General features: G+C 44.0%; 1 protein-coding gene across 1 annotated transcript in view; it reads left to right on the top strand.

Moving 5' to 3' along the window:
* The window catches only part of BCKDHB (branched chain keto acid dehydrogenase E1 subunit beta), an 89,368-nt gene extending 76,241 nt beyond the window's left edge, over positions 1–13,127 (top strand). The window contains exons 10-11 of the mRNA XM_064169321.1: positions 8,257–8,411; positions 12,797–13,127. Coding sequence (XP_064025391.1) covers positions 8,257–8,397 — 141 coding nt within the window. The 3' untranslated portion in view covers positions 8,398–8,411; positions 12,797–13,127. The remainder of the gene's footprint in view (positions 1–8,256; positions 8,412–12,796) is intronic.
* Positions 13,128–14,137: the final 1,010 nt, after the last annotated feature.

The following is a 14,137-nucleotide window of genomic DNA, read 5'->3' as shown; positions in this document are numbered from 1 at the left end:
GTGATATTAGATAAGTAAGAAATTAAATATTCTTCACTCCATATAAAAGTCTTCAAGGCTTGATGGGGCTGTCTTTTGTAAATGAAAGACTCTCTGTAAAATCTAAGATGGACAAACCTGTCTCTCGGGGTCTCCTGGCAGCCACAACCTATTGAAGCTGAAAAAGTTAGTTTCAGCTCTCTCCTTTGGAAACTGCCAAACCCTTTAAATTCACTGCAAGTATTTCGTAAGCAGTGATTCCTGTAAAGCAGTCTGTGGCAGCCAAAGTGAAGTACCAAAGGTACAGCACCCTGGAAAGAATGCATTTGGATTTTTAGAATCAAATCCAGCTCACAACACCAACTCTGTCCTGAATTTTTGGTCACATTCTCTCTGAGCATTGACAGCTCCCAGAGATGCAAGTGACAATGAAGGCAACGTTGTCTTCATTTGCTTTACTTGTCTAATTATGCGCATTCCTTTCTGTCAAATGGAAGTAATGAACTTAACAGAGCAAACTGGTTATTTTTTAATATAAAGGAATTGCAAGTGGTCTGGAAAAATGTGCAACATAAATGTTTCTCCAGCAACTTGAATTAAACCATCCTTTCTGTGTCATTACTTTCATCAGCTAACGATGTGCCAGGAGCAAAGCATGCAGATACATATATCTGCAGTGAGAGTTAACAGAGCATCCAAGAAAAATATGGAAAAGAATTGCATATGGTCCTGTCGGGTTTTCCCCGAAACGTTCATTTAGCATTTCAGTCAGCTGGGGAATTCCTCACTCCCGCAGCACCGCCAAGAGAACCCCTGTCTGCAGCACTGGCCGCAAGCCTGGCGCTGTGTCTGCACCCCATGGCTGCCACAGCCACCTACCTTCTGCTGGGACTGCAGCACCCACCCCACGGCTGCCACAGCGACCTGGCTTCTTCTGGTGGGACTGCAGCACCCACCCCATAGATGCCACAATGACCTAGCTTCTTCTGGTGGGACTGCAGCACCCACCCCACGGCTGCCACAGCGACCTAAGTTCTGGTGGAACTGCACAGCCGAGTTTGTCCTGCCTGAGGAGAGCAGGTTAAGAGACTGGCTTTAGTATGAAGAATGTTTGTGTTACAAGGCTGAGTTAGTTCCACTTGCATCATTTTCCTTTTGCATTGCTTGCAATTGAAACTTTTTTTTTTCTTCTTCCCCTCCCCAGATTCATTGAACACTTACTGGAAACCTTTTCCATCTATAATATCAAGTAGAAATATGTTTTCTGACCGTGAGTGTATGTTGTATGGAAGGAATTCATATTAACTGTCCCCATTCTCCCCACCCAAGCCTGGGTATTTCTTTTGACAAAGAAAACCTTTCCAGCACCCCTGCACTCTGTGTCTCTTCTAGCAAAGATACTAGAGCAGCAATCTGGTGTATCAGTCTTCCTCTTTAATTCAAAATTAGTATAACACAGCACCTCAGAGATAACACAAAAAGCTTTAAATATTAATGTGTCCAAGTATTAAAACAAGGACAACTGTTGCTCCTAAAACGTTGTGCTGTGTTGTACCTATTTGAATTCTAAGAGTGCTGCCATCAGAAATCTCCTCACAGCTGAAAAATGTACTGCTGGTGATTAAAGATAGCTGAAGTAAATTCTTCAGCATGATGGATTTCAGAGGGATGGGAATTGTTTGGAAGTAGTTCATTTTCTCTTACAGTATTATTTTCTGCAGTGCATTTAATGTTATGAATATTGCTTTATGTAATTCAGTTCTGTACAGAAAAAAATTACCCTTCATTGCTTTCTAATGGTAAGAAGCCAATGAGCTACACAGATTTTTTTCCCTCTGAGTGTTTCTTGGCTTTCATTTGTTTGGGCTTTTTTTCCTTAATTGCTGATATATTCTTAACTTGGTGATTCTCCCTATCCGATAAAACATTAATTATATAAATTAATAAAATTGGTAACAAACAAAATTCATTACTCCAAGCTGTGCTAAGTGATAAAAGGATTGTTTTAGGATGATCTGAAAAAGGAGAAAATTCTTTGTTAGAAGTTAAAGGTTTACAACATGTTGTTGCAGAGTTTTATGGGGGAAAAAAGTCATTATTGTTACTGTCAGGAAGAGATTTATTGAAGTGTTTTAAGACAAAAATGGCCAAGTTATTGGGGAAAAAAATGTTCCCTCTCTTTCAAAACAAGAAAAAGCCACCCCAAAAAACCAAAACCACCATCAAAAACCAAACAGCCACCCCCAAAAAACACCCACACACCCCTAACTCATAAATAAGTACCTATGATGTAATATAAATAAATACAATTAATTCCTGCAGTAGTAGGTAAATTACAGTTGAACACTTAGAACCTTGAAGTAGCAGACAATCTAAATGTAGCACTCATCCACAGCTACTGATACGGAATCAGTTCTCTCTCACATTCATTTGACAGCGTCTGTAAATCAGAAGAAAAACAGCAGAGCAGAAGGTGAAACCCTAACCTAATACACATTTGCCCCCTGAAAAGTTACTGTATGTGTGGGCTGGTTTTCAGTTTTGTGTTCTATAGATGAGAAGGCAAAACTCAGATTTATGGTTGACAGAGACAGCTGAACTAAGCCTTTGCAACTAGTCACTGAGTTTCCAGTGTAACTGCTGTAGGTAAGGTGGGCATGAAGAGAAATGTGCTTGTATGGAAAATACTACGTCTCGACTTGTGGAATGGGCTTTAACCTGGTGTTTAGTCTGCTTGTTGTTGTATTACTGTAACACCAAAAGAAGCACTAAAATGTCCATCAAACTCTGCTTATTCATGTCATGCTTAACTCTAATTTTTTGTTTGTCAGTCTATAGAAAATAGACTCCTGTACTGAAAAAAGGAGTTGGAAAAGTCAGTGTCCTCAGCTAGCAGCTCAGCAGTTGCTTGATGTTCTTGTAGCACTTAGTACTCTGGATCACCTGGTGTATTGCAAAAGGATACTGGCCAGGGAGGGTCCTCAGCGTGTTGAATGTTGCAGAAATACTTCATTTTAAAGGGAGGTTTTCTCACCTCAGGGAGTATTTGACAGAGCAGCAGAATTCACAAGTGAAAATATATATGCCCTTTTCACTATGTTTTATGTTTTCAATTCGTGTGAGTCACAGGGGAAAGATGAAATTGATCCAAAAGATACGGAAGTACCTAGGGTTTGACTAGAACAGGATGCTCAGGAGGAAGGGTCTCGGTTCGGAGCGCTCTGTCTCGCTAGCCTCATGTTAGCTGCTCTCCCGTACCAGTACTTGCAAAGCCTTTGTGTCTGGAGGGTTGTTTGCTGAGGATGTGGAACGGTAGAGATTCCTTGCAGAGGAAGGAAGATCTGAAGCAATAAACTCTTTTAACTATTTTCTTCTTGGCTAGATGCCTAAAAACACTTCCCCTCAACTGCAGCCCAGCTTGCTTTATTTTCCGTGTGTTGCAGAAGGATGAGCAACGAGGTTTTCTCTTTCAGCAGCATCCGCTAGTGGATTTGTTGTCCTGTCACCTTTTTTGTACAGCTGTATCACTGTACAAAATGCCTGCAACTCTCAGTTGTACCTCAGAGTTCTCAAAGAAGTGAAAGGTACACTTAAAGCTAAAACAAACTGGGGTAAAGTTGTGCATCTTAGCATACTAGAATTGGGCTCTGGAGAAGAAGCGAGGTGTGTCCAGGAACAGGGGATGCAATTCTAACATGATCATGCAACACCTACCAAGTCCTTAGTTTCAGCGTCTGTGCTAAAAATGAAGGCAGAAGAGTGGTGTGGGTGAGACGTTTGCCTGATTGCAGTGGCTACCAGGAACACATCTTCAGGGAAGCTTGTGTTTTTAAGTTACTTCAAAAAGCCTTCCTAAACATATTTCACACATAAAGTGTTGACTTAAAGTAATGCAACTCACTAAATGCCCCTATAGAATGTAATAATGTCTTTTCCAGGAGGCTTTGAGTGTAATCCAGACAATTTAAGGTGATTGGCAAAGGTCACGTGCAGTAACTGGGAGTAGAATTTGACCTCTGCAGTTAGAAAGCAGAAACAAGAGTTTCATGTTTTGTCTGAATCTTTGAAAACTTGAACTTTTCTATTTTTTTTGTCCAGTTGACTTTTGGAATTCAGTGGGTGTTCTGCTAAAGAAGCATCATTTTATCATACTGATTTCCAGGGCTGTGTTTCAGACATTTCACACTGACTCAGAAATCCCATGCCTACTACTTTACTCCTGGAACCATTCGATGAAGTTCTTTTCCTCGCCTCTTCCCTTGAAAGACACCCAGAAACCTTCCCTTGAAAGACACCCAGAAACCTTCCATTGAAAGACACCCAGAAACCTTCCCTTGAAAGACGCCCAGAAACCTTCCCTTGAAAGACCAGGTTGCTCAAGCAGTCTCTCTGACATGTGCAGGGACTTAGCGAAGGCTGCAGACTTGAATTCCCTTGTTGTGCAGGAAGGCTTTGGGCCAGTAGCAGTCCTTCTGTGCCCAAGCTGCATGGAGTAGATCGACCTAATTTAAAGTGTTTGTCTTCTGTCATTCTTTTAAATGCAGCAGGGCGTGTTGGGATAGACTTGCCCAACGTATGCCTGTAATTAGTCTTTAAGAATAGGTGGGTGTTGTGTAGTATTCTCCGTCATGCTTCTCTAGAATGTGGTTGCACAGGTGCAAGAGAATCTAGCGCAGCAGTCTGTACAGCAGATGTAGCAACATCACAGCTAGGCTGAGGTGGACTCTCATTTCTCCTACAGCCCATGCTGGTTGGAGGCTAATTGGAATGTTCTACTGAGAGAAATTAAATCCTTAGCTGTGAGAAGAAAGAAAAGATCCAGCAGTGACTACTGTCACTCTTTGTTCTGCTGAGAAACACAACTACTCAAAATATAGATAAGGCACTGCTCAGTTAGCTCTCAGTTCTGTGCCTTCTCTCTGGCAGTCTGTGTCTGGATGCCTCTGCCTTAACTCCAACCCAGCTTAAGCCTTTATTTCCCCTAACCTTCTTGTTGTCTTTTTGACATCTCACCTCAGATCTCCACACATTTATCACATGAGATATATGGAGATTGGTCTGGTTATTTCTGAAGGGAGGGAAAGAGCGAGGAGGAGGTTTGGGACAAGAGCCTTCCGGCAATCTGATTGGGTTTGGGAAGGATTTGTGTTTCGGTATTGCTTTTAACTTGTGTACAGCTGTAAATATTTGTGTGTATTGTGTATATGTCTGCTTGTGAATTGTTCTAAGCTGTAAACATTCCTTAACTCCAGCTGGCTGAGTCTAGTCTGGGTGATTTCACTGTGTGTGGGGGGGTGGGTAACTCCCAAACCATCACACAGCCTAACTGGAAGCAGTAAGGACAAGAATTCTGTTAAGCAGGCTGTTTGATGACTTGAGTGCTCTTGAAGCTCTCCAAAGGGAAGATGAGTTAGAAATATGTCTGTAGTCTGTGTAGTTAATTTTGGTATGAGGATAGAGATTTGCTAATGCAATGACTTTTCACGGCGTAATGCTCTCTACTGAAGAATGTCATCTCGTTTTCTCAGGTCACAATCAGTGCTGTCAAGAAAGCAGTTTCCTATTCTGGAACTTCGTGAAAAACCTTGATTTAATTTGAGTTTAATGGACAGCTTAATATATTGTCACGTAAATGAGAGATGAGATAAATCAAAGTTCTATGAACTGATAAGCTTTATTACTTACGTTTTAAACAAAGCTGGGCCCAAACTTAGTACATCATTACAAGTGAAACCCTACAAAGGCTTCAAACCTTTGTAGGGTATCCAAAGCACAGCTGATGAAGTCAAAAGGATCTTCTATCAAACCACCTCACATGTTAATGAGGAAAAAAAAAATCTAAATCATCTTATTAAGATATTTCCTTAAGCTTGTTTTCCATGACCACTTATGAGTCATGAGCAGAATGTATGGATTTGTGAGTTATTATTTTTTGGAGGGCCAAATACTTAGCAAATGGCAGGATTGTGGTTCTGTGCATGGCAGCATGATTCTGTGAGTTCTCCTGCTGCCAACCTGGTGCAAGTCAAAAACCCACGGAATCACAGAATGCCAGGCTGAAAGGTTCCCAAGGATCATCTGCTCCAAGCTTTCTAGGTGACAGTGCAGTTAACATGAGCTGGCCCAGTACCCTGTCAGATGAGTCTCTAAACTGACCGTTGTGGGGGAATCCACTACTTCCCTTGGGAGATGATTCCAATCTCTGATTGCTCTCATGGTGAAATTTTTTCTTCTGGAACCCAGATGGAATCTGCTCAGGAGTGAAAAACAGCTTTATTACATTCTGGATGAGAAGAGTGTTGCCAAGCTCATGTGCTTAGGATTTCCCTGTGACTTTAGATGTGGCCAGTGAAGGGAAAATGTGCACTGTAAGGTCATCTTTGGTGGTCCCTTCCAGTGCAGATCATTCTGTGAGTCAGTGATGGTCCCCTAAAAACTGCAAGTATTCTGTGCAGTGTATTGTTACAGGAAGTTTATCGGTTTGCTAGGAAAAATACTTTTTCCATGATAAACTACTGCCAGGTGACATTCTGCATGAGACACATCCGAGTGTAAGCCTTTGCAGAGCTATCCTGGCTTCAGTCCGACAATGTGTAAATAGAGGGCTACCCTCATGGGTTTCACTGCTGGCTTGGGGCTGTGCATCTTTCACTTTAATAAAGCAAAGCAAAGGAATGTTTGAAGAGGGAGCTCCAGAAACCTCTACATTGTTTTATTTTTCCCTTGGACCTATTCACACTCTGATGTTTCGTAGGTGAATTATTTCACTGTTGAATCTAATGACACCATAGGCAATCAGAACTACAGAGTGGTTGGGGTTGGAGGGGATCTCTCGAGATCATCTAGTCCAACCTCCCTGCTGGTGCAGGATCACCTACAGCAGGTTGCACAGGAGTGTGTCTGGGTGGGTTTTGAAAGTCTCCAGAGAAGGTGACTGCCCAGCCTCTCTGGGCAGCATCTTGCAGTGCTCCATCATCCTCAAAGTAAGGAAGTTTTCCTTAAATTCGAGTGAAACCTCCTATGTTCTGATTTGTGTGTACTGCCCCTTGTCCTGTCACTGGGCACTGCTGAGAAGAGCCCAGCCCCAGCCCTGCTAGATATTTATAAAACACAACCTCTTCCATCTCTGCCAACAATAAGCTGCTTCACAGTGCTCCTAAAGGTGGCTGGAGCAGAGTTGTGATATCAGCGCTGCCAAGTCCTGGGATGTATAGAGGCAGTGAGCTGCAGTTAGGCTGCCATGGCCTGCAAGGCAACATGCACTGACACAGTTCTTCGGCCTGAGAAAACCCTCAGCACTGCCTGCAGAGAAGCACAGCTCTTTGGCAGCTTCCCTCGCGTGTCTGGTGGAAAAGGACTGGAAGAGAATCCTTCACCTTCCCTTCTGCTTCCAAGTTGGCCTGGATGGTTCATTTGTTGCAGTCTGTACAGGAGAGGCCGGGAGGAGACAGGTTTTGCCTCCTCATTCATCTGCTCTGGAAAGCAAACACATAAGCTAAAGATAAGAAGAGAAGGGTAGCTGATAACTAGCACAACATCGATTTCATCTGGCAGAGTCATTTCTGCGTCTACCTCTTGGAGAGTTTCGTGGTCCATGCCATCGCTCTGCTGCTTCAGAGTAGGAAAACTGAAACGTCACTGTTTATTTACTAAAGCTAGTGTCATTACCCCTGCTTCCACAGGCTGCTTTCAGATTGATATGATGTATTGGTAATATTTTGTGCCCTGCTAGGCAGAGTAATGAATCTCCCACAGTCATTGCCAAATCTGATCTCTCAATAGGACACAAGCTGTGGGATTTTGGACATGGATTAGGCTCAAAGGTTAGAGATATGCAAATCCACTTGAATTCTGATTCATAATTTCCCAAACTGCTTAGTGCTTCTGAGACAGACTCTTAATAATCTAAGGATCTAAAGAAGCTTGACTATGACATTCATCTATCCAACAAATAATACACACTCTTAGAAAATGCAATTTTTCTGTATGTTTAAAAGTGGCACAGGAAAGAAACTCTTTACTGCTTTGTTCCTACAATATTTGCTTCTTGGCAGCACACATCTGGATGTATAGCAGATGTACTAAATATAACCTGCCTGTGATTTAGTACAGCACACGTAGAAAATGAAAATAACATTAGTGCAAGTTGTTGTTTTAGTATGGACCTTTGGGCAAGAGGAAGCAATTCTAGTCTGGACTACTTATGCTGTGGTATAAATAGAAGGTTTGCTGAAAGTGATGGCCTCACTATCATTTCTTCTGTTTTTCTGTTAATAGGAGGAGTGCTTTTTGAATTTGGAAGCTCCCATTTCAAGAGTATGTGGCTACGACACTCCCTTCCCTCACGTCTTTGAGCCTTTCTACATCCCAGACAAATGGAAATGCTACGATGCTCTTCGAAAGATGATTAACTACTGAGTACAGCAGTACAGGTGAGACAAGAATGCCTCCTCCTGGCAGTCTGCCCACAAGGATTCCAGCGAAGTGGCTGCAAGGCTTGGGCCTGTGGTACTGATCTCTTCAGGAGAATTGCCTCTTTCGGCTTTGGGCCTCCACCCGGGAAGGCATTCTAATTATTTTAAGGTAGTGCCATTCAAATCAGTGTTTAAAATCCATTACCTTGCTTATCCACTCTGAAAATCACATGTCTGGTTTCTGAGACATGGAAAGAATGCAAAGTGGAAGGTGAAAGGAATAGTAATGCACATCTTTTTGTCTGTATGGGAACACTTACAAGTATTTCATAGGCAAAGCACAGGTTCACTTGTGCAGTGGTACCAAGGGTGGCCTGTAATCCTCTGAGCAGGCCCAGTTTGCACCAAAGACAGGCACTGCATGACACAGAGCATTAAAAATACATGAGGTATCAGCAGCATCCTGCAGTTCTGTTCAGTACAATTCAAGGCTTTGTTTTAATCTCCTAAAAAGACATTTTCTTCACAGTCTTTTATGTAATTTGACCATGCTTGAAGAGTTGGGTTTGCCGAGCCCTTCCGGCATCAAGCCTGTGAAGGAACTGTGCTGCCTGTTGTGTGGCTACTGGTCAGCCTGTGGCACCTCTTTCGTTTCAGTTTAATGTAATACCAGGGAGCCTTCTGCTGCACAGGGTCCAACCGACACTTGGTGCTGGACACTGCTGTGGGAGAGCTTCTGCTGCTTAATGACCAAACTTTAACTGACAGGAAATGTGCCAACATGGTGTGTTCTCTAATTCCAGCCAACTAATTGGAGTTTGGAGACTGACCTGTGTACATCTGAGCTGAAAAGAAAATAAAAGACAAAAGAAGAAAGCAAAGAAAAGAGAAAAGAGTAAAGAGAGAGAAAAGGAAAGGGAAAGGGAAAGGGAAAGGGAAAGGAGAGAAAAGGGAACTCCACAGGCTTGTCTTCCTTTGGAATCAAGAGATCCTGTGAAAGGCATTCAGGGGATCTGTAGCTGTTGCCACAGAGGGTGGGAGGGTGGAAGGGTGAAGGTGAAGTCAGTATTTGGGTGTCCTCCTGCATCCATTTTACCTATACATGAAACTGTGAGTCCAGTTTAGGGCTGGGGGTAGAAGGTTGTCAATACCTCAGTGTTAATCTTCTTTACAACCATGCTTACTTTCAGGACAACATTTGCCACTTCACACTCTTTGCTTCCCTCAAAAGCTGGTAGCAGAGTGTCTGAATGAAACAAGACCCCTGGCAGTGGGCAGTGCCCATGAGCCGGAGGTGCTCCACACACTGTGCTTCTCCAGAGCCACTTGCTCTTGGCACCCCAGAGCACTTCCTCAAGGGTAAAACCGAAGTTGTGATTGTTGTGGAGTACACAGTAGGTGCTCCCTTTTCCACGAGAGCTGTCCTTGCCATTTAGCTGTGTTGAAGTAAACCTGTGGAAGACTCAATCTCAGTTGTGTTTGGCACCTCTCTAGTAAAGAGGCTTTCCTTTTAGGAAATCTAAAAGGTGTACTGGGCTGTGCCAGGCAGCCTCTGATCTGTTCCATTCGAAAAGAAACCAAAGGGCCAACTCTTCTTGTCTCTGGGGAAGGAAAAGGAGACAAACTGAGGACGTTTTGTGATTTGGAGACTTAGTTTAGCACCCATGCCTCCAGTGGGTGGTAACGTGAGGGAGGTGTGAGCAGACAAAAGCTGAGGTTTGAGCTTGTGTTGAATTTGCACACAACCCAATTTCCACACTGGCAGTCCACACTAAAGCTTTCTATGAAAGTCAGACGGATTAACATGTGGAAAAGCAGTTTGCATTCGTGTTTGCATTTCTCCTGCAGACTGCACCACACACACCCCTCAGAGGAGGTTCCTGGGGAGCTGCAAACATGGATTTAGCCTGTCAGGGAGCAGGTTTATTGGGACCTGTCTGGTGAGCAGTGCAGAGGCAGTCTAAAAAACTTCTGGATGGAGGGGCCCATAACACTGCATCTTTCAGTTGGTGTGGCTGGATATTAGAGGTGCAGGCTGAACTACCCAAAGGGTTTTCTGAGAGAGAACCTTGCTGTGCAGCATTGGAAAGGACATTTTGAGGAAGTATTTCTTTGTTTTCCTTTGCAGTTCATTGGGTTTGTGTGCTTGACACAGCAGTTGTAGCAGATCTCCATCCTGCTATCTCCTCCCTAGAGTTTGCACACAGGGGCTTCTGACAGATGTAAGGGCTGCTGTACAGTTGTTTCTGCTTTGTAACCTTAGTGATATTGTCCTCAGCCTGGACGCGTGAGCTTAAAGTGTTCTGAAACCCCTCACTTGCAGGGATGTGTGCGACTGTGTGTGCAAATGTGCCCGTGTCCAGCGCGGTTCCTCTCGGGTGCCTCAGTGAGCCTACTGCTTTGTGTCTGAGGCCGGTGCAGGCTCTCAAGCTGGGTGCTGCAGTCAGTCACTTCTAAGCTTCACCTCATTATCTTAATGTACAGCCTGTGTTGGCAGTGTCTCACATGTGTGCATAGCTGCTTATCTTGCAGCTGACAGCACAGATGTTTTTGCTGCTCAGAGACAGCACGCGACAGTGCATGCTCCACACCTCCCTGGTGAGACAGGCAACAACAAAACCTGCATCCCTCAGCAGCTCCTTACTTACTGAAATGTACTGTGTTAGTTAGAAGAGAAATAGCTTCCAGCTAGGCAGCTGCACTCCAGCTAACTCTCTGTAGCTGGAAAAAAGACAGAGGAAAGCAGCAGTGAGCTTAGAGTGGCTATCCTTTTCCTGGGTGGAGGGAAAGGTGTCTGGCTGTTCATCTGGGGAGGGGAAAAAGGATAAATAAAGAGTAAATAAAAGAGGCAGCAGAAGCAGAGAGTGACAAACTTCTTGTGCTACAGAAATAAGTGGGGGGCTGGCTGTGGCACAGAAAGGGCAGCTGGCCACGTGCTTTGGGGGACAGATTGCTTTTCTTTTTTTTGGTAGTACATTTGCAGAGTTGCTTGTTTGTTTGTTGTCCAATTGTGAATGTTAAAGCTGCCCCTGCCAGCTGAGAGGCTACCTGCATGAGGGTGTGTGCATGCAGACCCAGCATTCCCATTACAGGTTTAGTTACAAAGTACAGTTACCAATCTGGACTTCATCACAGAGCTATTTTGAGGAGTAGGTGGTGATGGGGGTTGATCTAACTTAGTTTTCTTTCCAAGCATGTACTTGAAGCTGCATTTCAGCAGCCAGCACAGTTTGCTCTCACCCAGTGAGACTTGCAAATGTCAGCAATGCTTTCCCTTTTGCAACCAGTAAGTTACTGTGAAACAGGAGTGGACCTGGTGGAGACTTCAGCCAGTGACAGACTGTTCTGTGCACTCCTGGTAGCCACACACAATCATGGTTCGCCTCTCTGCTGGGTAAGGGGAAGAGGAGTGACTGTGCAAGCTGGTTTCTTTTTAACCCGAGACCGACCACCAGGGTGTTTTCCACACAGAATCCCAAATGTGGCAGGCTAAACTGCCTACCTCTTGGGAGGTGCTGTTGTTCACCCACTAGAATAAGCAACCTGCAGAAGTCTGAGTAGGATACAACCTTCCTGGCTTGTAGTGTTCTGCTGCATGGCAAAAGCCATGCAAATAGCCAGTGAATCATGTCTAATTCACAACCAGAGAGCAGTCCAAACAAAAGATAACAGTCTACTGGTGCCATGAGTTGGTCTGTTAGTATGTCTGTTGGAAATCTGTACTGCATTCAACCCTTGCTGAGAACCTGTGTAAGATTAGGTTTAGTTAAATTACTTTTTGAAAGGTGTAATGGGAAAAGTATTGACTATGTTTTTATTACAAGACCCTTCTTCACTCTAGTAGAAGATTGATAATATGTCTAGTAGATCTTTAAAAAAGCCACCATGTAATGCTTTGCTTGTCAGGACAGAGTTAGTGACTATGAGGATGGTGAGACACTGAAACAGGCTTCCCAGGGGAGCTGTGGATGCCTTATCCCTGGAGGTGTTCAAGGCCAGGTTGGATGAGGCCTTGAGCAACTTGTGCTAGCAGTAGTGTCCCTACCCATGACAGAATGGGTTAGAACTTTAAGGTCTCTTTCAATTCAATTCAATCTATTCTATGATTCTATGAGATGGAAGACCCTTTGTCATGAAGTTCTTGCATAAGCTATGATAATTGGAGTTGTCTTTACTCAAGGTATCAGTTGCATCATTTCTAATCGCTTCATGTTTCTTGTGGCAGCTTTAGGCTGTAAAAGTAATTGTTAATACGTAAGTATTTTGTTACGGTTCACACAGTTAAGGTTAAGTCAGCATTCTCATTGGCAAATGCAAGGTTGCCATGGAGGGTGCTGTGTGTTTAAGCTGTGGATGTTTCAGCCTTGAGATTCGTAATTTATTTTTTCTCTCTCCTTCCACAGAGATAAGAACAGGGAAATATGGAAGCTGCCTTCAGAACTCTTGCCGCTTCCCTCAGATGCTTTGGGTTTGGAATTCACGTCTCAGACTCTTCTCTGAACTCAACTATCCTTAATATTCATCTTGGCAATCCTTCAGCAAGTTTGAATCTTATGAAATCAGTGGTGGGCAGGTGATTGCTATACTGAGTAGCTTCAAATGTATTTGAAGGTGTTCCAGATGCCGTACGAATGCTGACACATTGCTCTGCTTCGCTAGGTTGCATCTCTGACCTTCACTGTGTAAATAGTAGAAGCAGAGTTCCATTCAATAAACCATGTCATGCTCACCTTGCCTCTTGGGTTTTTGACTGTTTTGTGCAAACCCAGAGAAGTTACTTCAATGAAGTTACTTCTCTGTGAACTCCCTTGCCACAGAGGGAACTGAGCAGAACACCACCTGTGCTCCCGCTCCATCTATCAATTTCCCCAGGGCCTTAAATTCCTTTTTAATTGCCCTGGTGCCCTTCTCAATCTCATCCCTGCCAGCCTGTATTACCAGCAAGGGGTAATAATCAGAGGGCTGGATTAGGTTTGGGAGTCTCCTGGCAATGTCCCTAACCCAGGCACCAGGAAGGGAGCAGACCTCCCTGTGGGATGGGTTGGGATGACAAATGGGTCCCTCTGTCCCCCTCAAGACGGAGTCCCCAACCACTATAACCCTTCTCTTTTTCTTGGTTTTTGTGGAGCTGGTCACCACAGTTGGTGAGGACTGCTCCACCCTAGGCAAAATCCCAGACGGATGCTCCTCAGCCCTCTCATCCTCCCTACCCTCTGCATGCAGACCCTCATACTTGTTGTGCAAGGGCAATGGAAGAGGAGGAGAGGGCTGGGGTGGATTTCCCTTGCTGCCTCTGACAGGGATCTGTACCAATCCCTCCATGTTTCCAGGGGCAGTTCCCTTAGCAGGGGCGATCTGCAGGGCCTGCTCCCACAGGCCTGCAAGCCTCTTGTATATGCCCTCTGCAGAATCATAGAATCAGCGAGGCTGGAAGAGCTAAGACAGGTGTGGTTTGTGTATTCTGTTCTTTTTTTATGGTGGATGGAAGCTGTTTGGGGGTTGTGAAGGGAGATGGCTTTACCTTTTGTTTCACGCTCTAGAAACTCAGTAGGTGTTTTAGTAACTGTCTTCTAAAAATGTACTGCTACTGTATTTCAGAGTATATAAAAGGGCTATGGAGATAGCACTGCCATGGTCAAATAAGCATTGAGAGTCTGTGTTGATGGTTTTCATAGCCACAAGCAGTTTGTAATCCAGTGCAGGGCTGAACTGCAGGTTCTGTGAATGGAAGCTGAGAACGGTGT

Source organism: Pogoniulus pusillus, chromosome 31 (assembly GCF_015220805.1).
Source record: "Pogoniulus pusillus isolate bPogPus1 chromosome 31, bPogPus1.pri, whole genome shotgun sequence".
NCBI lineage: Eukaryota > Metazoa > Chordata > Aves > Piciformes > Lybiidae > Pogoniulus > Pogoniulus pusillus.
The sequence above is the reverse complement of the archived record's forward strand: the minus strand, read 5'-3'. Positions and strand labels throughout refer to the sequence as shown.